Source organism: Kryptolebias marmoratus, linkage group LG5, assembly GCF_001649575.2.
Source record: "Kryptolebias marmoratus isolate JLee-2015 linkage group LG5, ASM164957v2, whole genome shotgun sequence".
Taxonomy (NCBI): Eukaryota; Metazoa; Chordata; class Actinopteri; order Cyprinodontiformes; family Rivulidae; genus Kryptolebias; species Kryptolebias marmoratus.
The window spans coordinates 3,526,083-3,552,793 of NC_051434.1; the positions used below are offsets into that span (position 1 = coordinate 3,526,083).

Genomic DNA, 26,711 nt, shown 5'->3' on the forward strand with positions numbered 1-26,711 from the left:
TCTCGTTTACTTCCTGTGTCCGTCCGGTTCCTGCTCCTTCTAAAAAGCTAAAACATGCAGAGTTTTGCTGACGAAAGCGAAACGAAGCAAACCCATAGGTCAAATTTTGTTGCGACCTGATCCTGTCATGCAAACCGTCCTGCTCAGCTTTTTATCTGCTGCCTGTTGTTTTTATTTCTACTCCCACATGCAGTTTGTTTCCCAGATTGCATTTTTATTTATCCAAACAGATTTAGTCCTATTGTCCATCTTTAAGAAGGAACATATTTAGGTTGTCATTGGTGTTTTTTTTTTTTATCTATGTGTGTGGAGACAAAAAATAACTCCTTCAAACATAATTTACCTGCAAATGTCCACATTCACCAGCTGTCTGGGGGGTGGAGCCACCTGGGCTGGGCTGTAGGGAGGCCTCAGTCCGTCCTCCGTCATGTTCCTCGTCAACATGGTCTGCGGGAGAGGCTTTGGGGGGAGTTCAGCCATCGCCGGTGAGTCGTCCCCATCCTCCATCTCAGCAGTTTTTGGTGCCACAATGGCTCTGCCGGCGCCTGCTGGCTTGAAGCCGGTCAGGAGGAACAAAGTGGCGCTTGTTTTCTCAGCAGCCGGCGAGTTTCTGCCGCTGCCCAGCGTCCTGACGTCGCCGTCGACAGCTCGCTGCTCCATGGTGATGGTTAGTGTGGAAACAGGGAGGCAGTAAAAAAGCAGGAGGATGGTGCAAAAGGAGAACATCCTCTCTGAATCTGTATTTTCCATTGTTCTGTGACAAAGTTTATGAGCTGCCATTAAAAAAGAGAAAAATAATAATAATAATAATTACTTATCAGCGTCCTCCTCCAAAATGGCAACTTGTTGAATTATAAAAATGTCCACAATGAAAGGTTTTCGCCTCAGTGTGAAGAACTAGTCCTGTTTCCTGTTCAGGTGCATGGATTCCTCTCAGAGTTCAGCAGCTCTTCCATAAATAAGTTTGGCATTTCACTCCATCTGAATGTAAACATTTTCTTTGTGTACAAATCCCTCCAAAAGCAGCTCGTGTAAACATTGAGGTCCTTCAGAGATTTTAGGCCCTATACAAACTGCCTGTATGACAAGATGGACCTGCTGTATGGCACCAGGATGACTGATTAATTTTGGTCTGTCGGATGACAAAGGGGCATTTTCCACCCCTTCAGATTTTTTTTTAAATTGGCAGTATTTATAGATTTTTCTGTAAACAAAAGAAGTTTGAGAAAACTGTAAACTCTTAACAAAATGTCTAACAGGAAAGACTTTTATCTCCGCAGGAACTCTGTTCTGGGAGCAGTAGTTGGCACAAAGTTCGCAACGAACAGAAAAAAAACACGATGGGAACTGTGGCTTGTAAACATTTAGTGCTGTATGTAAACTTTAACTCGCTCTAACAGACACTGGATGTATTCTTCTTGGAGTTTGGCACTTCTGTTGACCTGCGTGAATAATGTGTAAAACCGTACGTAGAAACAAAACGTTCCTAAAGTTAAAATAAATATCACATACTGGGGGTTTGGGTCTGTAAACAACACTGTTGGCAGCTTCAACGTTTTCAGCTGTTTGGCAGAAAAATTGAACGGAAAATCAAATTTGGCTCAAAGCTTTGACTTCAAATGTTTGTTTTTTTTACATCTTACTTTTTGCCAGATAAATTAACTCCCTTTAAGAACTCACAGGAAAGGAATTAGTAAAGGAAATATGCTTTTCATTTTGGTCTAAATGCTCAAATTTAAAAGTTGTGGACAGCATGAAGCAGCATCAAATTAGTCCGAAAAACGCTCATCTCTCCAGAGCAGAGACAGGTTTAATAATCGAGCATGTAAAGGCATTCACAGGAGTGTGAACAATAAAGAGCTGGTGACAACTTAGAGGAAGAAATGATTAAAAAAAACTGGATCTATGTGCGTTCGATCCCCTCGCGCGAGTGTCTCTGCTCTGAGTTTAGCTTGGCCCAACAGAAGAGAACGAAGGAGGGCTTGGGCCCGGTTCTAGCAGGGCAGCGAGGTTCTGCCCACAGAAGAGACATGAAAATGTCTGGATTCATCCGTCAATGAAGAGGAACACGAGACGAACACGGGAACTCGACACAGCCGCTGCTCGGCGCCGCGGGCCTCGTGTTCTCAGGTTCACCGCAGGGCGCGATCTAGAAAAATGCAGGTAGAAAACTTGAGAACATACAAAGCTGTTCTTTCATACAAACATATGAAATCTGGGGGTCTCCTCTCGCAGTCCTCTCATTGATTCCCTGAATGTGTATGTGCACCAATGTGATAGAAAAATCACAGCTGGAGAGCAAAACTAAAATAAACTAATATCTCGAACATTGTGAGACGTTTTGTAAATGTATGGCTGGTGTTTGGTATGGCTTTAGGTTGTATTCTTTTTGTTGTTTTGTTTTTTTACAAATTCCTTTCACAGAAAACAACCGTGACTACAGTGAAAGGTTTTAAGTTGCATGGTTTTTCGTTGAATAAAAGGAAGAATGCCAAAGAGGTCGACGAGGTCACCGGGCGCAGATAAAAGGGCGTTCACGTTGTTCGGCTTGGCATAAATCGAGTGCCACGAACGGAAGAAACGAGACAACAATGACTGAGAGGCTCCGCTAATATAAACAACTGGAAGAAGGAGATAGGCAAAGTGTCAACAGTGTTCACAGCGCAGATTGAGAGGAATGGTATACGTTTAAGCCTTTGAGATAGCAGCAGCCAGCAGAAGCAGCGGCGGTGCCTGGATTTGTCGGGTTGGACGTGGCTTGTGTTGCTTGTCAGTCAAACGGCGTCCTGTTGAAGCGTTCTAATCTTCGAACAGCGTCAGAGAGCTATCGCTGCTTACCACACACTTCCGCTGTCACTCAGACCTGCAAGCAAACCATCAACTGGGCGATCTGTTTATAAAGCACTTTGAACCAATAATGCACTGATTACGGTCTGATGAGAGGGAATCAAGAGCAGCAAACAGATGACATAAAGTTCCAGGGTGGTCAAAAGTAAAAGGGGTTTAAATTTGATAAAAGATAGTTTTTATGAATCTATGGATTAAATAAGGACTAAAGGAGACTGGCTAATTAAAATAAAGGATGTGATTATTCAGAGATCCTTTTGACACAGTCAGTTTGGCATCTGGGTTTGGTCTCGCTTGGAACAAAAATGTACAAAACAAGGGAAGAGTTCGAAATCCTTAATCCCAGCCATGGAAAAAAATAAGAGTGGGAATATTTCTGCAGGAGCCTCAACTTTGCCAGCAGGGAAGCTGGGGATTGTTTCACGGAAACTTTCACTTGGTACGGTCCGGATCAGGCTGATCACGCTCAGTTTTCACACTGCAAAAGAAGAACATAACACACATCGTGGTTGTAAGAACACTTTCATCTAAGCTGGGATTGATAACGCTGCTGTAAAGTCTGCTTAGAAAGAATCCCTATTTTATGTGTTGTGAATTAAATGTTAGCTTAATACCTATAAATATGACTGAATAAGAGCCATTTTTGTGATTTTTGAGGCTTTTCTTTAATTCGGCTGACCACAGAAGCTAATTACTTGTAGATGTACATCCAGAAAAAGTTTTCTGCAAGTTTCATTAAAATTCATCCAGTGGTTCATGAGATACTTTGGTAACACACAGACACATGAACACACCCACACACACACACACACACACACACACACACACACAAACATTATCACCCACTTTCTCCTTTTTTTAGGAGGTTGCACATATGTCTGCCTCTCAGTAACAAACAGTAATGACTAATTCAAGACATTTGTTCAAGCATCAGATGGCAATGTTTATGTTTTAGACATATCATCAGCAAAAAATTGTTAATTTTATTTATAATTACTACAGTAGCTGTTCTGTGATATTTACGTCTGATATTCTGTGCCACTTTCTAGCACGCCACAACTCTTTACATAAAGATTTTTATGCTTTTTTTGTTAAAACAAAACACCAGAACTGACAGAAACTAATTTAGCTGAAAGAAAATTTGAGCAGGAAGTCTGTTTTTATGAATATTGTGATACAAGCAGGGAGGCTGTGAGTAATTTTATGCAACATAACAAGAGCAAAGCTTCTTAAAGCAAAGATTCAGCTCGACTGTTCGTTTACTTCCTGCAGCACGCAGAGACGAGCAGAAACCAGGAGCTGACAGAAGAGATGGAAGAAGCCGTGATCTGACTGTGATAAAGAGAGAGCAGGGGGACATGACAGATGCCATATGGACTCATGTGACAGAGGGACAGAGAAAGAAATGGATCACAGATGCATGTGAGTGTGTGTGTGTGTGCGTGTGTGTGCGTGCGTGCGTGTTCTCTTTACAGAATGAGGCCTGCAGTGCTGGGAGTAGGAGGGTCCCAGAATAACACTTCTCTCAACAACCTCTTATTTTTGTGTATTGTTTCCATCACTACAAACTGCACAAAATGAGTCAGTTTGATGACATTTGCCTGCTGTGAAATGGAGTAAAATATATGTTTGTTTTTTTCTCTTTTTGGAAATGCATTTTACTTTATCTATTAATTACTTAACAAAAACAAGTCCTTTTAAAAAAGCAGCCCACATACATGTTGATTTGTCCTGCTTTTCTTAGTGAACTGCTTCTATCTCTGCAAGCTGCCGAATGATGAAGTAAAAAAACACTCAATAACACACTTTTTATGACCCTCAGATTTTATTTTGTTTTTCGTTCTCGGCTTGCACAACTGCCTACACCAGGGGTGGCCAACCCTGGTCCTCGAGGGCCACTATCCTGCATGTTTTCCTTGTTTCCCTGCTCCAACACACCTGATTCAGTGGTAAAATGACCTCTTCATGCTCTGCAGAAGCCTGTTAATCACCCTTTGATTCAAATCAGGTGTTGGAGCAGAGAAACAAGTAAAACCTGCAGGATGGTGGCCCTGAGGACCAGGATTGGAGATTGTGACTTTTTTTTTTTTAGAACAAACATTTCTCAAAATCTTTTCTTAATTCTAACTTGTCATGTGCCAATTTTGGTTCTGATAAGATTAAGTTTTCATCAAAATAATTGCTAATTTCAACAAGTAAACCATGCAAATCTTTGAGCAATAAATGTCCGAAGTGGCTCAGCCGCTCGGAGCACCGTCAGGATGAGGTGGATTGAACACAGTCAGGATGTTTAGAGTGTGTTCAGGTACATGCACATGCATTTACATGTCAAAACTTTAAAAATGAATTAAAATCAAATGAGAAATATCTTCCTTAATAAACAACAACAACAAATTTGTCCAGGCTCATCAAACTCATGTCCTTCATTACTCAGAGCAAGAAAATGTGAGTAAGACACCTTCTGTTTAAAACTCTCAAAACAAAACATTCATCAGCCGACTGCCAGTGACATCGTTAGGTTATAATAACAGCTGTGCTATCATTTATAAATTACAACTAAAACCCAGAGATTTTATTTAGTTTGGTCCAAGATTCTTGGCTGTTCTGGACCATCAGGACAGGACTCAGAGCTGATGACCCAAAAGCAAAACTTCATCAAGACAGCAACGAGAAGAGGGGTTTGAGATCAAATGGTCAAATATAAGATGTTAGTTCAGGAGGAAAACATGAGAAACAGGATGTTCCAGAGGTTAGGGCTGAAGCTGACAGGGACGCTACCCTGAATCACAGCAACCTAAATAGCCCGGTCCTCTCTGCTGGAAAGTTCTGGGCGCTCTGCTGCCCTGACAGCTTGGCTTCACATCAGCGTGTCTCAAGCCTCCGGGGGCTTTTCCGACCCGCTTCCTCAGATGTCATAATTAAGAAGCCCCCGCTGACAAATAGCTGAACTTCAACTGGCTTTCTAGGCAATAAGTGTGTTAATTCAGTAAATGCTGCAGATATACATTATAAAATAACACACGGAGACATTCTGATTGTTGTAGGTTTTCTGCAGCTTTAAGTACATAATATATTCACTTAAAGACAGAGCGACAATTTGGTCTTACAGATAAAACACACAATGCAGCAACACTAATTAAAAACAGTGTGCTATGACTTTTAAAGATTTGTAACTTTTGTACTTTTTGAAATATTTGACTTTTATTTACAAAAATGTCTTCATTTGAATAATAAATCTATCAAAAACTTGCTCTAATTTTGTCTTTTTAGGCTCATTATAACTTCACAATCAGCCTCACTGTAATTTAAAATTCAAAAATGATTCAAAAATTTAAAGACAGTATAGGTAATTGTGCCATTTTTATATTTTTTTATGTTTTTTATGTCAAATAGGACTGAGCAATAGCATTTTGTTTATCACACTGACATAAAGAGAGACTTTCAGCTCTGGTAGATTTAGTATTTTTAATTATTGTTTACTTTAAAGTGACTAAATAGTCAATTTTAAACATTATAAAAACACAATAAAACGATTATTAGGGTTGCCTCTGTTTAATTCTGCAGTAATGTATCCAAAGTGCAATCATCATCTTCTTTTAAATGTAGTTATTTTAGGCACAGTGTGTTACAAAACCTGATTGTGTGAGTAATGCTTCCCTGAGTGATTCAAACATCGACGCTGACAACTCTCTGCGATATACTGGAGGATCCTGACAACTTGTGGAGCAGAAAACATACGAAACAGCTGACCTACAGTTACTGGGAATGATTCGACTGTCTAGGAACACTTGAGTCTCTGCAGTAAAACAGCTTTTTATTTTTGTGTAATCGAAGTTACTGTACAGATAAATTCAAGTCTGTTATTTTGTTTATTCAGCAACACATGTTCAGGCTTGGTTCTGAAGCAATACAGACTAAACAATTCATCAATTAATAATAAGTGGCTAATTTACCAATATAAAAGTAATTACTTGTAGCCCTGCAGTAGATCAGTGTTTATAACACTTAAGCAGAAATGCTTATTTTCATTTATGGAGGCTGTGCATCATGTTCACAGCACACTGTATTTCTGTCTCACTGTTGGATGCGTTTCTCTTGCAACAACACATGCACTTTAAAGACACAGAAGGTCCCTGACAGGCAATTAGTCCAGCAAACCCAGTCCCCACCATCACACAAACCCTGTCTTCCCTCCCCTCCATCCATTCAGCCCTTCGTTCCCCTCCCTGGCAGTGCGTAGGCTGAAACATCTCACTTGGAATAGCGCTGCAGCATTGAAAAAAAAAAAGCAAACAAAAAACAGGAGGACGTAAAAAGCAAGTTGAAGTCTTCCATGTTGTTTTTTGTTTGTCTTTTTCTGAAAAAATAAGTCAGTTTTGCTCGTTTGCGTCTGTATCCACACAGTCAGCTCGATGTCACCTCATAGTATTTTCTTTTTGTTAAGTGAATCTATCCTCCGTTTCATCACCCTTCTCCTTTAATATCTTTCTCCACCTTATTGACTCCTCTTCCCTTCGTCTTCATCCCCATCCTCCACCCTTCCCTGCTTCCTCTCATCCCTGCTCAGCCCCTCCTCCAAACCCCCATCGTCTCTGAAGCATGCTGGGAAAAGTGCCAGTGCATAAGGGCATGTAGCAGCAGCAGCAACAGTATGGCTCTGTATCCTGATACGGACTGAGGCGGAGCTGCCAGAGCCTTCAGGGAGCTGAACTCTGTCCAGAAAGGTCAGCGCGCTGCCCTTGTGATGCCCACTGATGCAGTGGTGAAAAAAAAGGCGTTTAAAAGTGAAAATCCATTAATGTAGTCTGGTTTTCAGATGACAACTCTCCTCTCAGTGATAACACACATCAAAACAGGAAAAACTGAACTATTTCAAATAAAATCACAAAAAATGCTGCTTCCTGATCAATCAAATCACCAAATAAACCTTTGTAAATTGGGTCCTACAGAAAACTTCCACATCTGAGGTTCAGCACAAGTAAAAACAAGCAAAATAATCCCACTTCGCAGAGTTCAAGTTCCAAGTTTTTATAACACGTGGTTGTCTTTGACAAATTGGGAACCCTATCAGTCCTGGTGGAGCCATTAGGTGTCCTCCTTTTCAGTCTAAGAAATAATGATGAGCAGGGAAGGGAGGAGCTTCCTCTAAAGGCAGAGCAAAGTGTTTGCTGCTGGGAGGAAGAACACCTGAAATTAGGGACAACCTGTTAGCATGATTTAAGTTTATTATGTCGTTAACAGCTGACAACTTCAATGTGTAATAGAGACCAGAAATCCCCTCCTGTCATTTACCATTTACAGCAAATTCCCTGCTTATTTCATCCCCTTTGGACGTAGATATTGACATGTTTTGTTCACATCAGTCATGTAGTTTGGTTGGTTGAGCCGATGCAAACTCCACCCACCCAGTCGCTTTGTCAGTCTGGCTGCAAATGGTGCGCAGAAAATAAATAAATGAACAAATGTGAAATACACTTTAGTTATGACACACTCAGCCCTGCTACACTTTATGCAATTATTCCAAAACAGACAAACAACAACAGCAGCAAGAGTCAATGAAAATATGTAAATTTTGGTTGTTCACAGGTTTGAACAATCAAAACAAATGGTTTCATAATTATAACTCCCTTTTAAAATGCCTTCCTGGAAATTGTGCCATACACTTAACCTAAAACTACAACATGACAGGGTGAATATTTTCTTTTTACAAACCAAAAGGGACAAACAATAAGTTATAACTTTACAAACCCAAAGCGTTCCAGGCCTCAGCTGTGGAAGGAGGGGGGCTTTGAGCTCCAGCTAGAACATTTTATATCATTCATCTGTGTGCCTACAGGCTCGTGCTGCAAAATTCAGCTGTAAATCCTTCAAATATCTGTTTGCTTTTGATATAATCTGTGGTCAAAACAGCATATTTTCACTTAGCCCCATAAAAATTAGCTAGTTACCGGTTTTAATATATAAAATGATTGGAAACAGGCACAACTGAATGTGCAACAATTTCTCAGGTTGAGTGAAATCAGTCATAAAAAAACACTTTAATTGCATTTACTCATCTCAAGGAATGATGATGCAATATTTGAGCTGGTTGGAGGTGTAAGAAAGAAAGAAAAACATAAAAAAAACTTAGTTCACACTGTTACCCTAAAACAGTGTAATCCCCAAACGGAGCTCCACAGAGACTATAAAAGACTATAAAAGGACTATAAAGTTTTATAAATCCTGTTCAGCTGTTGGCAGGAGCAAAAAAAAAACAGATTTGAAAAAATGGCCAAATCAGTTTAAGAGATGCTGATTCATAATAACACTAACAAAGTGTCAGGATGTTTCTTATTCAGAAAAAAAGGATTTCAGTTTGCTTTTTTCAATAAAATAGAGCAAGATTTGAATGTTAAAGACAAAAACAGTTGCTAATAAAAAACAAAAGATAATCAGATTAATCAAAAGTGAAACGTTGGTGAAGTGATGTCTTAAACTAAAGACGTGTCTCTGACAGTAAATAAAGAAGTTATATTTGTGTATCTCTGCAAATACACTCTCAGTCGATGAAGAATAAGATTACTTTAGGACAATGAAAGAAAAAATGTATGTTTCAAGATTATTTCTGCTAAGTAGAGGTCTGTTATATATACAATATCATGCAATATGAGTGCTAACACACTGAGAATGACTCTCAGTCACTACCACACCAAAAATAAACTCAATATCTGTAAAACTAACAGAGTTAGCCCGTTTTGTGTTGACTAAAGTTCACTGAATCATCATCTTTCCATCTTGAATGGTGTTGACTCCAAAAGGTAATCGGTTGGAGTTGTGTAGCCAATGATATCTTTCTGAGAGTTTTATTTAAATCCATCCACTGGTTCATGGGATATTCGGCCAATATTCGGCCAATGGTACAGACAAATGAACGTGGACACGAGAAAAAGCATTTTTGCCTCATCACCTTTTGGCGATAAAAACACACGAAAGCTGTGAAACGATATCTTCTTCCGAGCAGTATAGTGAGTGTTCAGTCTGGCATTATTCAGTCAGGACTGTGAGATGAATCAGTGTCAGGAGTTACTATGTGATATGTAAATGTTGGAATTAATTTCAACATGAACTCTCAGTTTATTCCACCGCATGTTCTCATCATAACTGTGAAGCTGATCTTGACAACCACTAAGAATGAGACATCTCAGATTTTTTTTAGAAGTCCCAAAGCTGCAAACCTGTGAAGTCGCTCTCCACCAAAAAGACCATCAACTATGTAATTAGTCAATCTGATCTCGGTGATAATTATTCCTTTTTTGTTGGGAAAAAAAGAGGTGAAATTTCTTTGAGGCAGCTTCAAAGAGTGAAAATAAAACATCATGTTTTGCAGTCATGAATGTGCAGCACTGGGATGTTTGCCACACAGTCCAATCTGTTGGAGATGGTGGCTAAGCCAGGCAAAAAAAAAAGAAAAGAAAAAGGGGGGGCCTCAGAGATCCGCACCTCCCTCACTGCCAACTGGTTCAGCGAGGAGCATTTTCATTTCTCAATGTGCGAGCTGTACACAACTCCAGGCTGGAGTGCTATGACTAACCTCTTGGTAAATAATTACAGTTGGAACTGTGGAACTCGGTGGCCACTCAGCTTCGGAACAACAATCTCTGCTGCCAAGCATGTTTGTTAAAAAAAAAGATACAAAATTGTGTCAAAACAGGACTGGGCATTAGCCATAGTTGTAGATGTTTTGGTCAAACCTCAAAAACAAGATTAGGTGCAACAAAGTTGTGCAATACCGCAAGATGTCACGTCTACTATCTACTACTGTCTACTATCACATTAGGTTTTAAAACAATACCTGCTAAACTGGTTAGAGCTTTTTGCTGTGTTGGCTAATTACCATTAGCTGCGGCAGCCATCTTGGACTGGATTGTCTTCAAAGATAATCAAGTGAAGTGACGTGAAATTTATTTATATAACACTTTTCAGCAACAAGGCAATTCAAAGTGATTTACATCACAGAAAAAACAATCAAATATAGAAATACAGAAATAAAAACATCAATCATGTATAATCTAAATGAAATATAAGATAATCTAAATAAAATCATGAAACTAAACATATCTAAACATGAGCTAAGATAGTCAAAATAGTAGCTAAGATAATCTAAATAAAATCATGATAAAGTTAAAACTAAACTAAACAACAATCAGGAATCTAACAATATCTAAAATATGAGTTAAGATAAACTAAACTAAATGTACAGGAAGGCTAAATAAGCTGACATAAACTGAGACATAATAATGCTAAAGTAAAGCGTAGATCCAATAATTACTTTCTGAAAGATTCATTCATCCACTGGTCCAGTGGTTTATGAGATATTTTGCTAACAGCATACAGGGTTGACAATTAACTAACAATTAAAGTTTTAAGCAAAAATCTCGTTCAATGAGTAGCCCTTAAAGTGTGGCTTTTAAATGACTATAAACTACAACCACAACATATTTTAGCTCAATTTCTGTAAAACTGACAGAAATATAGCCATCTAGGAGCATTTTCTTTTTATAATTTGAAAATATTTGCCCCATTCGGAGCGAAATAAACAAGCAGTATAAGCTTTAGCTTTGGTGTAGTCTTAAAATTGAAAAGTTCCTCTATTGTCAAACGTATTTAATGCATCAGGGCATGAAGAATATCATCCTGGATGTTTATATTCTTCCAGTCCTCATTTATTACTTGGTTGAATTTCTGGTTAGATAACATCAGCTACTGTAGCTATTTTTATTTCTTCTTTTTTTTTGGAGAATTTGTTTGTCCTTACGCATCAGCTACAGACCTACATTTCTTTTTATACAACAGTGTCATGCAGAAAAAATATGCTGGATCCAGGAGAAATTAAAATAAGGTAATCTACAGATAAGGAATGCAACTTCAAATTTTAGGATTAAGTAGCCTGGATAGAATCTAATTTAGCACAACCAAGTCATTTAATAAACTTCGAGAGATTAAGAACAAAAGTAAAATATCCTCCGTAATGAGCTGGAACTAGAAATAAATTGAAATGACAACAATAAAAATGCTCTCTTGTTACCTCCTGTTGATTACCAATCAAATGACTAATCCTGCCAAATTAAAACTGAACATTTCATTTCATTTAGCAGCAGTTTTGATTTGGATGTTGTCAAGTTTTTTGCTTTGAGATAACAAAACCGTCTAATAATGCTTTAAATGAAGATAGCTTTTTAAGAGAAAGATTAGACAGCCACAAAGCAGTGTTACTTATTAGTTTATTAAATCCAAAGATTTTTAAGAAATACTTAAAATAATAGGGGTTTATACTTGTTAGGTTTCCACAAATATCCTGTCAAACGTTTCCTCCTTCAACATTTATTGCTGCTGTTTGATGTTACAATTATCAGTTTAATTAAAGAGGCATTTATTCAGTTTACTCAATGCCACCGCTGACAGAAACAATTTCATTCAATTAAAGCGTGAATCAAGTCAGTCGAGGACCAGGTCGAATGTATTATTCAGCTCTTCATCGTGACGTTCTGTACTCCAGAACGATATTCTCACAGAAAATTGAACCGCTGGAGGACACATGTCGGAGTGACACAAGGTCCACATTTTCAGGGCTCCTCTTCCCTTTTTGAGGAATTCACTGAACAGTGTTGCGTTATAAAGTAAAGTGGTCGTTATAGATTATCTCTTCGCTCAAGTATGGCATAACCATTATCTTGAGTTATTAGGCTGGAAACGTGGATGTTCAGGCCACCTGCTTCCACTCTGACTGCAAAGTGATGTTTAGTTCATCCTCTTACCCGGGGGTCTCCAATCCTGGTCCTCGAGGGCCACTATCCTGCATGTTTTCCTTGTTTCCCTGCTCCAACACACCTGATTCAGAGGTTAAATCACCTCTTCATGTTCTGCAGAAGCCTGTTAATCACCCTTTGACTTTTGACTTTCAAGTAAAACATGCAGGATGGTGGCCCTCCAGGACCAGGATTAGAGACCCCTGCTCTTACCTGTCCAGTAAGTCAGGGGTGAGCGTGAGCAGCTCGGATTTCTGTGACCGTGCTGAATTTGCTCACTGTGTTGCATCTTCCAGGTAAAAACATGGCACTAAAGACACAATGGACAAAACTGACTGAAAGTCAAACCACGAGCAGAAGAAGAATAAACAAAAGTCAACACCTGAAGAAAACATCCACCTGACAGGAAAACTGGGACCAGCTTCCTAACAATCATTTTTTTCTAGTCTTTTAAAAAAGCAGGAGATAAATCAGTGTGTTTTTGCCACCTACAGGCTGTGGTGACGACTGTAGATCCCTAAGTACAAAATGCATCTATAACACTCTTGAGATGGATTGGAGAAGCCCAGAACAAAACTCAGGTGGGTTCAAGGTGTCTGTGATGACTTTGAGAGCAAATCTGTTGTTCAAAACTCAAATGGAAAGCATGCGTGCCTCTGTGACTCACATGAGGAAACTGAGAAGTCCCACAAATGTTGCAGGACATTCTGTGGACTCACTTGAAACACTTGAATCCTGACGTGTGTTCATTCTCATTAATTCAGATCTCTACCATTTCCTCCTTGTCTTTACAAAACTATATTTTTACTGCATTATTTGGCAGACGAGGCAGCAGAAACTGGATCAGCGATGTGGCCCATGGATGACTTGTGAACATAAAAGTCCCTCGTCAATAATCAAGTAGAAACAGTCACAAACAGCAGTAACTTTCATAAACACTGGTGCATCAGTGGCACCAGCTGCCAGGAGTTCCTGGTAAGCTTCAGCAGCTTTTTCACCCCCCCAAAAAATCTGACTTATTGCCGTTTCTGCCACTGATAGAGCTTTCTATCTCTCTGAGCGTAAAGATCCTGCAGCACAAAACCACTGGACGATTATTAACTGTGAAGCATCTGAAAAAAAACACAACTGCTGGATTGTAGAACAGACAATAAAACAGTCTGACGTATCATAAAATATTGATGTCAAACAGTCAGACATGCTGTAAATTATTAAATGCCGAGTTATAATGTAACTGACCAGGAGAATGGACTGGATGTATTCAGATCTTGATGCACTTGGTGTCTCAGTTTGTTCATTTCTGTATTTGTCATCATAAACTTAACCACACTGCAGTTAACATATAAATAAAGGTACATGATGATTTAGTCACCTTCAGTTTTGTAGTAGATACACACATCTGTGCATGTGTTCATGTGTCTGTTACCAAATTATCTTTTGAATCAATCAAGGTTTTAGGGAAACTTATGGAAGTTCATTACTGGATGGACATTTACAACTGATTAACACCACAGACAATCAATGTTAGCCAACAAAAAATGGATATTTCTCAATCAATTCTACAAAAAAATTGAGTTAAAAATGATGTGGCAATAGCTGAGTCACACATTATCTCACCATATTGCATGAGACTGTGTATAACCTTATTTCTAATGTTCGACCAAAACAGCTAAAATGCCATCATTTCTCAATTTAACATAATCTTAGTCTAAAACTCTGGCATTAAAGGTGGTGGGTGAAATGCTTCCCTTATAAAAAACATTCACTCTAATTAAGTGTTTTGTTCAACCAGTTTGGGAATGGGAACTAAACTGGTTGATTAAAACACTCTGAAGAAAACCTTAGGAAGCTTTATGCAAAATGTTCCCAAAGTCAAGAATTAAAAAATAAACTTCATATCCGGCCATTTTAACTTGGGGTGGTTTTAGATCATACACCTACAGATGTTGAATCAGGAGGAATAGTCACTCAGCAACACAGTGTTTGCTCCTGGAGGGTGGTGTGAGCTGAAAACACCATCAGCCGTGTCTTCGGTGATGACGTGAACACCTGGGACGAGCCGAACATAAAAAAAACTAAAACTTAACGTTCACGGGGCAGTGAAGGCCGTTCATCTAAGCACAAAGCCCCGTTTCTGGCTTCCTCTCCGGGGGACACTGAGAGCCTGAGCAACCACCAATCAGATTAATCACCACTGACTCACAAAACAACCATGATGAATGGTGAAAGCTGTGGACGATCCACCTCTTCCAGCACACTGGGAACGAGCTGCTCAGCTAAACAATCTATAGGCAAGATGAAGTCATCCATCATGAAAGAAAGCACAGCTATTTAAAATTCCTGACAACACTGCTTTTCAAGGATTTAAACTACACAACTGAGGAGTTCAGCTTAATATACTAGATCCTAAAGAACACCTTTCCTCTGATATTATATCATTTGTATGCAATATACAACACGTCTGCCGTCAAGACAAACTCTCTAACCTGCCTTCGCTTCTTTCAGTGATTCCCTGCGTTTTCAAGAAAGCCTTTCAACAGCCCGCAGAGAGTGGGAGGGAACTTGCTGATTTCACACAATGGTAGGCGTTCAGAGGCTTACAAACAGCTTGAAAGTGCGATCATTCAGCTGTAGTGTTGAGCAGATCTATAATCACAGCTACGCCCCTCACTCAAACAGAACATGTCCTCTGGCTAAAGAGCAGCCGGCTCCATCAGGGCTTTTTGTTTTAGCCTCATGCGGGACGCTGGTGCAACTGAACCACTGTCAGGATGAGCATTTGCCCTTTTAATTGGGAGAAATCAACAGAAACCTCCCATTTAAAAGCAAGAGCTGGTTAATTAATTCAGTTATTCAATAATTACCTGCAAACCAAACAGCTGCAAAGTCCTTCATCAGGCCAAATCACACGCTGGCTTTGGATTCATATTACCTCTCACAGATTGACTGCTCCCCCACGACCCAGAAAGGAAAAAGCAGGTAAAGAAAATGGATGGATGGCATCTTTGTAAATTAGGATGCTTTTGAATTTAGATTTTAAAGAACTGCCTGTAAAATTATGACACATGAAAGCTCAAGAAAATGTTGCTTCTATGTAGCTAATGTAGACAAAATGTAGATAAAAACTGGGTGTAGGGTGTATATTCCACATACAGGTGCCCTTAATGGCCGATTATTATATGTTTTGTTTGGTTTTTGCTTATTTTGTTAATAAAATTGTTGTTCATTTACTGAGTAGGTTCCAAAAATCACATGATTGTGTTTTATTATAAACCAAATATTAGTTATCTTCTAATACCTGCTTATATGCATGGCCAGATTACTGGTTTCAGAGTGTTAAAAAGGAATAATGTCAAAACCACAATTTATTTTTGTAATATTGTTCCTATGATGGTCATGTGGAGCGTTAAAGCATGTTAACAGGTGAAAATACAGCCTTCAGGAAATGCAGCAGGGTTGATACGGAGGCTAATAACCAGCTGAATAATTAACTAACATCATCAATCTTAAATTACTTTTAAATAAAAAGGTTTAAATAAAACTGCTGATCTTATTTGTTTAAAAGTGTCAACATATTTATCCATGCATTCAAATTTTAATACATATAAAGACATATTTTATTAATATAAATATACTATCATTCCTATAGTGTATTCATAACTTAGCAATATTTGATATTATTTAAGCAGCAAAAGGAAGAGTAGTTGCATTTTAGTTTTTAAATAGTGATGTATTTTTATTTTTTGTTTTATGTTGTGGTATATTTGCTCAAAGTTACAGTCCCATCAAACTCTCACTGGCTCAGGCCTGCTGTGTGCACGAAATATTCCTAAAAAGTGACCACTAGTTGCCTAAGAAGATATAAAACATTTCAGTTAAAGTCACTTTTATTTACTTCAGTGGAAGCAAATTAAGAGCAAGATGAGGCTTAACACAATGACATTTGGCTGTTTGATATCTAAATATCTTTAATACCTGATCTGTTTAGCCTAAAATTTACTCATTTGGAGCTCTAGAGTTAAACATATTTGAGTTTTGTGCAGTTGAGTGGACAAAACAGAACATTTGTAGTGTCTATATTTGGTTCTGAGAAACAATTTCAGTGTTTTTCTTGCTACTGGTATAAACTTGATTATTTGCTTCATTAAAAACAGAATAATGTGGGTTGTTGTGTGCACGTAATAGAATAAAAGTTATAAAAGAACACAAAGCTTGCTCCTTTCAGAGATTTCTCGTGTTTCCGGCTGAATTCTAATGAAGTTTCACTTTGCAGTGGGTGAATTATCACAGCAGGGGTTTTATGCAGCCTAACAAGTGTGCAAATTACAGAGGATGGAAAGCACTTTTAATGCCTCCTCCCTCTTTAGTGAGACAGGTGCAGACAGGTGTAGCAGCTCTAACAATCCTGCTTAAAACACATCCATGCTCTGCATCATGCACCTACACATACACCTACACGCATGGCTGCCCAAACACACACGCACACACGTACAGTAAGTCAGGTAAGGCAAGCCAGCACCTGTGAGCCCATGAAGCAGCAGAGCAGAAGCGAAGGGGGAGGGGGCTGATAGTTTGCAGTGTTTCTGCACATGCATTAGCATTCATCAGGCATTTATGCTCACTTTGGAGGCAGCCATGGGTGTGTGTGTGTGTTTCTGCAAGCGTGCGATCAGTCTTTTTTTCTTCTTACTCTACTGTTGCACACTGTTACACACTTGCAGGAATAAAAAAAAACCCAATAATAGCACAAATCTGTTTTTAAGCAGCTCTACATGCCTCCATGTATGGCTGCTGCTGCTGCTGCTGCTGCTGCATTCAGATCATCACAGAAGACACAAAATGGGAGGGTTTTGTTGCATTATGCTGAGGCGTTAACTGTGTTGTATGCATGAGAGGACAGCCTTCATGATCAAACCCTGCTCCTCTGTCTACCACCACACTGCAGCACAACAACACCGACACAATGAGAAGCCTCTTTTTTTACGCAGGGGCTCCACGGACAGGATGCTGATCCTACATGCGGCACCACTAGTCACCATTTTCCCCTTTAAAGAGGGGCAAACAATGGTGATGATGCAAAAGCAATCTCATTGTCCTAGCAAGTAAAACATTGCAGTGCCACACATGCGCCCGAGCAGTGCCTTCGAGTTCATTGGACTCTTTAATATAAACAACCTGAAGCCTGCAGTGTGCGCTCAGAATGCTGCAACCCTAAATTATCCTCACATCTGATGGACGTTACGCAGAATAATAATAATATAATAATAATAATATAATATATGATCAGATGGTGGTTACCTTTGTCGTCCTGGCCAGGATCCCGTCGTGATTCCAGCAGCATTGTGAAGGAAAATGTGTCACCTACATTTTTCATTGTTATTCCCAGGTCTGGAGAGTGGGACTGGATTAGCCGCAGTGGAGCCTTGCTCTCAGTTCTCATCCAGTACAAAAGTCAACAAGGAAAGAACAGGAATGAATCGTAGAAAATCGGCGGAAGGACGTGTTTGCGCGTTAATCCTCCGGGCTGTGTGGGGATATTTGAATGTGTGTCGCTGCGGTGAGCCGCTCCGAGGCTCCGAGGCTCCGTGGATGCTGCTCCTCTCTCTCCCTGCCTCTCTGAAGGATGTTACTCTCTCTGAGCCGCTCGGATCCCTGGACCACTCATTGATTGGATAATGTGGCGTTTGCCCACGTCCGCCTTCCCAAAGCGCTGGGCATGACTAACCAATCCGGAAACGGGCAGCCGGGATTGATCACGTCTGATTGGCTGAGTCACATTCGAACAGCGCACCTGTGCCCGTAATCTGCGGCCACTGTCATTATTTATGCGCCGACCGGAAGTGATTAACCATCCTATTTACTGAAGATTGGCCACGCTGGTATGACCAACCATTTCTGAGAGTTTCCCTGGTCCCAACATGCCTGCCACAGCTTTTTATTAATTATTTAATCTTTATTTTACAGGAACATGGGCTGACTAACCTTTCTGTCGGACTTTGAAAGGTTTGGATTTATTGAAATAATCTTCTGTGGAGTTGTTAAGAGTATAAATCTCCTCAGAGCATCACCCATTTAAAAAAATCAGGCTGAAGTTGGGGCGAGATGAGCTAAAGGCTAGTCCCAATGGAGCCACTTCCATCAGAACTCAAACATTAAAACTTTTATAGCAGTTCATTCAAATGCCGCTTTATAAACCTTTACACAGCCATCACATTTGAATAAGAGGGTTATTTACATAGAGGTTTATTTTTATTTGTTTATTCAGTCAGACTGTTTTTATGGTCTGTTCTTTTCCTTCTGGATTTCGTCACATCAGCATGAAACACAAAAGTGGTAAAAATATGGGACTGTTCCGTCTCGTAACAAGAATTAATATTTGACTCAAACTCTGCCAGTTTTGACCCGGGCATTTGGACACGGGGCATTAATGTCTAAAATTAAGCATTTAAGTCATAATCTGTGTCAGAAACAATGGATGTAGTCTTCTATCTTACAAAATAAAGCCAGGGCTGTAGCTTCAAGCTTCAGGACATTCTAATTACCAACCAAGTTCATAAAAATTGGCTTATTTCTCTTTTACTTAAACTTTTTAATAAGTATTACTGCTTTTGATTGTTTTAAACTGTAGCGCAAACTCGACAAATAGTATTTTTACCAAGACAAAAACAGAATAAGTTGACTTCAGAGAACTACGTTTTAGAGGGTCACTGTTTTTCTCTAGATAAAACATTTATATATAAAGTTAAAGTATCAATATAAAAGTATAAAAAAGTCAAATCAAAGTATTTGTGACTGAGCTGAACGTTTTTTATGTATGGTTGTTGTATGTACGACAAATGTACAGAAGGAAAAACAAGTCATTCACCCGGCCCCGGACTCCTCGGTGTAATATTTAATCATCTGTTATGATAATTGAATTTATGGGGTTAGAATCAGCTTAATAAATGTGCGTGAATTCACTTCTTTGAATAAATAGAAGCTTGAGATGAGTTAAGGTGGGGCTGCCCTCCCCCTTTCCTCCCAGCTATGAGCTGTTCAATAGCAGCTTGATGAATCGGAGGAAACAGGGAGGATGGAGAGCGCAGAAGCGCCAAGTGATAATGCGGTGTCATCAGTTACCCTGACAACTGCAGCCTCTACGCCGAACATGTTAATTATGATTTTTTATTTATTTTTTTGGTGAGGAAATTAGCAAAGTCTTGTTCCTCGTTCTTGGCCTGGCCTCTGTAGCTTTTTTTTTTTTTTACCCTCCATTGCTCGCTGCTGACTTCAACAACTAGCGTGGAGATATAATATGTAAATCTCTACAACACTCTGCCTCGAGACACTGGTTTATATTCCTCAGCAGTCAATAGTGGTCCTAATGCAGGAGCAAAAACATCTGGATTAAACTAACTACACAAAACAACACAGTGGATATTTACAAATGATTTGAGCAATATTAAGTCTCGTACAAAATAAAATCTATAGAGTTTCAACATTGAGCTCACGGGCACGATGATGGAAAATTCCTGACGAAATGAGTGACCGCTCAGGTCAGCCGGCAGCAAACAAATCAGAGTGTTTTGTGCCCGTGCCCTTCAGTGTGTCAACCTTTTTAACACTCAGACGTCAGAGTTAAGTGGTTTCTCGGTTTTCAGGCCTTGGAGTGAATAAGCTGTCCTTTACAAACACATTTTCCTCATTTCAGCTCCTAAACTCACACAGCAAACTGTACTTATGTCCTGCTTTAGATTTCAGTGGAAAAGAGTTCATCTTGAGAAAGTTGAGTCACAACGCTGATTACAGATGATGACTTGATTTTATTTTTTACAGCACTTTAAATTGGCAGATGCATCACAGCTCTTGTTATTTTATTTTGATTAATGTTGCTTAAGGTATTTTATTTGTGGATTAATGTTTTTGCAAATGAGTATTTGCTGTAATGCAGGGGTCTCCAATCCTGGTTCTGGAGGACCACCATCCTGCATGTTTTACTTGTTTCTCTGCTCCAACACACCTGATTTGAATCAATGGGTGATTAACAGGCTTCTGCAGAGCATGAAGAGGTAATTTAACCACTGAATCAGGCATGATGGAGCAGGGAAACAAGTAAAACATGCAGGATAGAGGCCCTCCAGGACCAGGATTGGACACCCCTGCTGTAATGTCTCCCACAGAGTGTCTCCTTGGGTTGCATAACTGCAACCAAGAAGTCAGGATTTAATGAATATTTTAGTAAGAAGTACTTAAGTGCATTTAAACAGGATGAGACAGGTGTGTTGGTTTGCAGGATACATCATTTGAAGATCATCAGTCAAAACAGAGATGTGAAAATATGCCCAGTTGATTTTTTCCTGACTTTGGAGTTTAACTGGAATGCACCATTAGATGTAAGAGTTTTCTTTTTGGTTGTAATTAATAAAAAGCAGTTATTATTACTCTCTATTTCTATGTTCGTTTTTATGAAAAGCAGTATCAGGTTCAGCTTTTTTCTTTTGTTGTGATAAACAAAAGAACAAAAATCATCCCCTTCCTGTCCCGACCAGGTTTTGACCCCTGCAGATTTATTGTTGCTGTTCGGAATTTTTTATTTCTTTGCTAAACTTCAAAACACTGATTTTTGGCCTTTAAATTTTAATGTTAATATATTATATATTGCAACTACTAATGCAGCTCTTTAATATTTATGCCACACCATTAACTTCAGAAAACCATACACTGGAAAGCAAGCAAAGCGACCTCGTTTTACACGGTTTGAATCTCTGGGTCGTCTCTGGATGAAATCATGTTCCTCCAGTCGGCTGTTTTGTCCTCAGATGGACTCCTGCCGGCTGCTTTCGAGCTCATCTTCTGTTTTCATGCAGATGAATATTTTACGGATGTAAGTTTGAGTGGAAAGAGTGCCGCTGACCTGAGCTGAGCAGAGAGGCTGAGGAGGAACCACAGATGGAGGAGCTACACGTTGCTCTTTGCACAGATAGCCAGAGGAGTTGGCAAGTTTCAGCCCTTCGGTTTGCCAGCTGTTCCTTCACCAAAGACCTCCCTGATAACCTGATTTATAGCCGCATCATATCACAGTTCAAAAAGAAAGCTGATGATGTGTCATATCAGAAGTGGCAGTCATTTCTGTTTTCCATGCATGCTGCGAATTTTAAAGTGAAGTATCAATAAATAAATGAAACCTGCAGTTTGTGCCCTGCTGGGGATCATTTCTGTGCAACAAACTGAACTAATATGACATTTATTTGTGAGCTTTCTGCATCAGCCAAAACCCTGTGCTCACATAAGGAGGTTTAGATTCAACAATCATTTGCTGTCATGTGTCATCATTAATTATTCACAGCATTCATAAATAATCCATGCAAGATATTCATTGGAAAAGCTGTTCTCACCAGTTGCTTGTAACAACAAAAATCATTTAAAAACACTGACTGTCGGTTCAGATTCAGTTTGTTGTCGTTCAGATGTTTTAAAAGCATTTCAGAATAAAAGACGATACACAGGTTCAGATGAGAACAGAATAAACACCAAACATTAAAATGTCTGAGAAATAATAAATGAAAGGTTTAGTCTTTCCTGAAGGAATGCATATCGCCCACCAGTGTGTTAAACTAAGAAGGGTTAGGATTATAACCACTCTGGTCAAACTTTTAATTGGCGTAATGCTCAATCTCCTGTGACGTTGCAGGATCTTGTGAGATGTGTTGAGGATGACTCAGCTATGACCACATCAAACTTAACTCAAGATCTGTAAATTTGACTAAGTTATAGACATTTTTGTAACGGGTAAAAATAAATATGTCCTAATCATTTTAATCCCAGAGGGACGGTTAAAGAGGTTGTTTATTTTTACAAATATCACATCTTCTTGCACATAAATGCTTGTTTTTTTATTTATTTTTATTATTATTATTATCATTATTCTTTTGTTTGTGTGTGTCACATTCCAAGGCATAATGACTCCATTTTTGGTTTGTTTTTTCTTTAAAATACCAGTAATTTTTAAAGCTAAAAGTCTAAAACAGAGATGATGAGAATAAAGAGTCTGAGATCTTATGGCGTTTCCACTGGTGCTCAAAGCTTCATGTCATAAACAGGAAGACAGTTTAAACAGAAGCAGGATGTGCACCTTATTATATAATATTTAAAAAGCTTGTATTTCAGACTAAATGAGGACGTTTATTCGAACCTCAGTGGCTCTCGTATAAACCTGTTTTCAGCTTGTGTTTTGCTTATTTCACCTGCGTTTGGGTCCTTTTCTGCCACGTTCTTTGACAAAATGATCTACTGATGAATACCAACAGAATAAGTGGTAATTTTTTGTAAAAAATAATATTTTCCTAAACTTTATGAACATTTTAGGGTTTTTACCTTTTATCTGGACCTCACATCATGCAAATCTCTCCTAACAGGCAGGTAATCTATAAGAAGATCCAGGTTTTTTGTCCTGCCTGTGAGGTTTCAGTGAAATCTGGATGAAACAGAAACAAGAGAAAGCTGGAAAACAAGAAAGAAATAAGGTCAAAAGACAGATTCTTTTTTTCTTGAAGAGCAAAATTAGAGCATGTGGAGGAGGATGATATTGCACAGCAGATATGATTCAGAGGGGGCAGCATGATGGGAGGCACTTCTCGAAGAAATGAACCTTTAATGATCCCCCCGGGGATCCAGTCCAGCTGACAGAAGAAGACGAGGAGCCATTCTGCTGCTCTGATTAGACGAGGAAGTTCAAACTCTCAAGTTTTTTATGCAGCCGATAACACGGCATTCAGGAGGCACCTGATTTGTTTTCTGTGGTATTTCTAAACCTCCCTCACCACCCCCCCACTTTCTCCCCTGGACAGGAAATCAGTAGCATTCCCCCGGGTGCTCCTGCGCTCAATAGGGCCTCTGATGGGGAATGTGGGAAAAAGAAATCTGCAAGAGATTCAAGAGGTGATCAGATGTTTCAGTCACTGTCAGAAAAAAGGCTGGCTAATAGTTTCAAAGGTTTAACTAAAAGCTAAAAATAAGAAGGCAAAAATGGAAGCAGATTAAAAAAAATTGTTTTTAAAGGAACTGATGAGATCTCAATGCAGTTCTATGAGTAACATATTCATAAAACAGGTAAATATTTTAAAAAGTACAAAAATGTTTACAAAAATTAAAAGCACCCATCTCCTGAATGAGCTGAAAGTTTTCATATACAGATATAAAAATAACCCAAAGTACACAGGGGTGCTTAGTTTGAAAACACAACAGAAAAATAAAACTAAAAAAAATATATTAAAAATATATATTTTGATACTAAGAAGCCAAATGGCTTTTAGAACAGTTTTGATGGCTGGTTCTGATGATATCAGGGAACAATCAAGGTCCTGAGAGCTGAGAAAACTGATGCAAATCAAAGCTCCTGTTTAACGAATAAAACTCTGCTAAAGTTCTGCCTTTATAAATGAGTAAGAAGGAAACATTTCCTGCGTCCTCACACAGTTCAGAGGCAGAAGTCTGCAGAGAAACACTGAAACATGTCTGATGTTTGTCTCTGAAAGCCAAGCAAAGTGGGGGATAAATATGTCCCCGTGGCGTCACAATCTTACCCACCTCTGGTCTAAAATGTCTCTTACGACAAACCGATGCTTGTTTTTCTCTCATTGGCGTGTCAGAAGACTGTTGATTGTGGGACAGCTTGTTGCTTTCTTCTGCTGTCCAGGACCTGACGTGATCTTCTGAGACTGAGTCATAGTTTAGTTGACCCTGAAGGCCATTTCCATGTCACACTCGAGTCAGAGGCCGTAAACTGTGATAACACAATATGTGGTGTAGACTGGCTCTCCATGGCGTCGTGTCTGACTCGTTTGTCCTGTCTGTGTCCATCCTGACTGCCCCACAGCCTCTGGCCCTTCAGACTTTGATAGTGTGGCTGGGAAACTTTCTCAGGGCTTTTTCCAACACATCCTTCACCACCTCCAACGTGCATCTTTGTAGTAACACACATGAAAGGAGAAGACAGTGGAATGTAGGTCAAAGCAAAAATGGCATCCATTTGATCACCAGCTAGATGTAAGATACACAGAAGAATATTTGTTTGCCATAAAGATGAGGTTTCTCTGTGTATATCACAGAACTCCACTTTTAGATCTATTCAGATTAAAAGCATCATGAAATGAGCCCATATCAAAGCAACACGCACACAATCCTGGTCATCATTTCTCATGTTTTCATCCTGTTCAGCCTTTACATCACTTCCTCCCGGGCAGGAGGGAGGGGTGGACGTTTGTCACAGCGCTGCTCTCAGTGGTGGACCTGCCAGACCTCAGTACAGTCAACAGCGATGAGTCCAAATGTCTTCTGGGCAGCAGAGACTGCGTCGTTCGTCCCACATTCATCAGCAAACAGACGCACGTACTGGCACACACTTATGAACTCACATGCAGATGTACCAAAGATGCCTAGAATGTCAGCTTTGGGCCAAAATTGAGGCCAGGCCTGTCGGCCATTGATTTGGGATTTTTAGCAACAATTTACCAGCCGGTTTTGGACTTTATCACTCATTAGCAGTCTATTCCTTGCGCATCCACGCAGCCATTCGTTTTCTGTACCTGTTTCTCCTTTCCTAGTCTTGGGGGGTGTCTGTCTCCAGCAGACACTATGTGAGAGGTGGGGGACACCCTGGACTAGGCCACAAGTCCATCACAGGGACGCATAGAGACATTCATGTTCTCACTGACACCTGGGGACAATTTAGAGTTACCAAATAAACCTAACATGCATATTTTTGGTCTGTGGGAGGAAACTGGGGTACCTGAAGTAAACTCAAGTGTCCACGGGGAGAAAAACCAGAAAGACCTCAGGCCGGGAGGTGATCCTGAGAGCTTCTCACTGGGAGGAGACAGCTCTAACCACTGTCCCACCATGCCGCCGTGCTGCCTGCATTTATGCATGACAAATGTTATTTTATGGTTTGGTTTCTTATTTTGTGAGGACAGTTTTTGAGGCACAAACTAGCTCAGAAAAACAAACCAGCCAACCAGCCATGTAGAATAAAAGTGTTGGGGTATAAAATAATACTTAAAAAGCAGCTAAAATGCTTTAATGCTGGATCAGTGCTACAACAACCTGACAGTGCTGCCTTTTCCACAGTGTCCCGTTATTTCTAAGCAGTTTTTTTTTCTAAGAAAATGGCCTAAATACAAAAATCCTATCAGGTTATTTGGTCTTTAGATTTGGAAGTACAATATTTTACATTTTTGCCTAAATGTATTACACCTCTTTGGGCTTTAGAATCCCTTCAGTTTCTGCAATGAAACCATAGTATAATTATATCCTTGTAAATTAAATGATTTATTATGGATGCATCATCTCAAACTGTGTTGTATTAGATGTATACAGTATAATGGTGCTGACATGTTGCATACATGCATCTAGTTTCCAGTATTTCCACGGCAGCACATCTCGCAGACACTCACATCCAATCATGCTCCTCATGCGTTCACAATAGCTCGAGACAACAATTTGCGTGCACAAAAAAAAAAAAAAAAGAGTAAAAATAAATCAAACATCACATCTGCAGGCGGTGACCTGGGTTAAGTCACGCTGCGATGTTCCATACATGCATCCAGTCATCCAAGAAGCAGAAAGACGGAGCAATTTACTGCAGCCTCACTCTGTGGCACACAGCCGAACTCTGCCATATGGCTGCTCGTCTCCTTATGTCTCTGCAGCTCACACAGGCTCGAAACTGTGTGAGGAGTAAACAAACATCGCACATGAAAGCAGGCAGGGTGTAAATAAGTGGGGCGGCGGTAGCCCAGAGGTGAAGGACAGGATGTGGCAGTGTGTGTGTGTGTGTAAATGTGACAGTGGGTGGGGGAGACACACACACTGCAGAGGTAGAATTCAGCAGCAGAGTGAAGTTGATCTGCCTGTGAGGGAGCCACTCTGTGGTTAACAGACGCAGCTGCTGGTTAATGTAGGTAACCATGTGAAAAAGATCCAGATGTAGAAACAAACATGGAGGCCGTGACTCCTTTAACTTCCTGTCACCTTCAGACTTTTAACTTCCTGTCACCTTCAGACCTTTAACTTCCTGTTACCTTCAGTCCTTTAACTTCCTGT

General features: G+C 39.6%; 1 protein-coding gene across 2 annotated transcripts in view; it reads right to left on the bottom strand.

Annotated features, from left to right (window-relative positions):
* shisa7b (shisa family member 7) overlaps nt 1-18,301 on the bottom strand; it is a 34,214-nt gene extending 15,913 nt beyond the window's left edge. The window contains exons 1-2 of one of the 2 annotated variants that reach the window (XM_017427640.3): nt 17,931-18,301; nt 344-3,325 (exon numbers count right to left, since the gene is read on the bottom strand). In XM_017427640.3, the coding sequence (XP_017283129.1) occupies nt 344-780 (437 nt within the window). In that variant the 5' untranslated portion in view covers nt 781-3,325; nt 17,931-18,301. The remainder of the gene's footprint in view (nt 1-343; nt 3,326-17,930) is intronic. The other variant, XM_017427641.3, reaches the window with a different exon arrangement.
* Between the last annotated feature and the right edge of the window lie 8,410 nt (nt 18,302-26,711).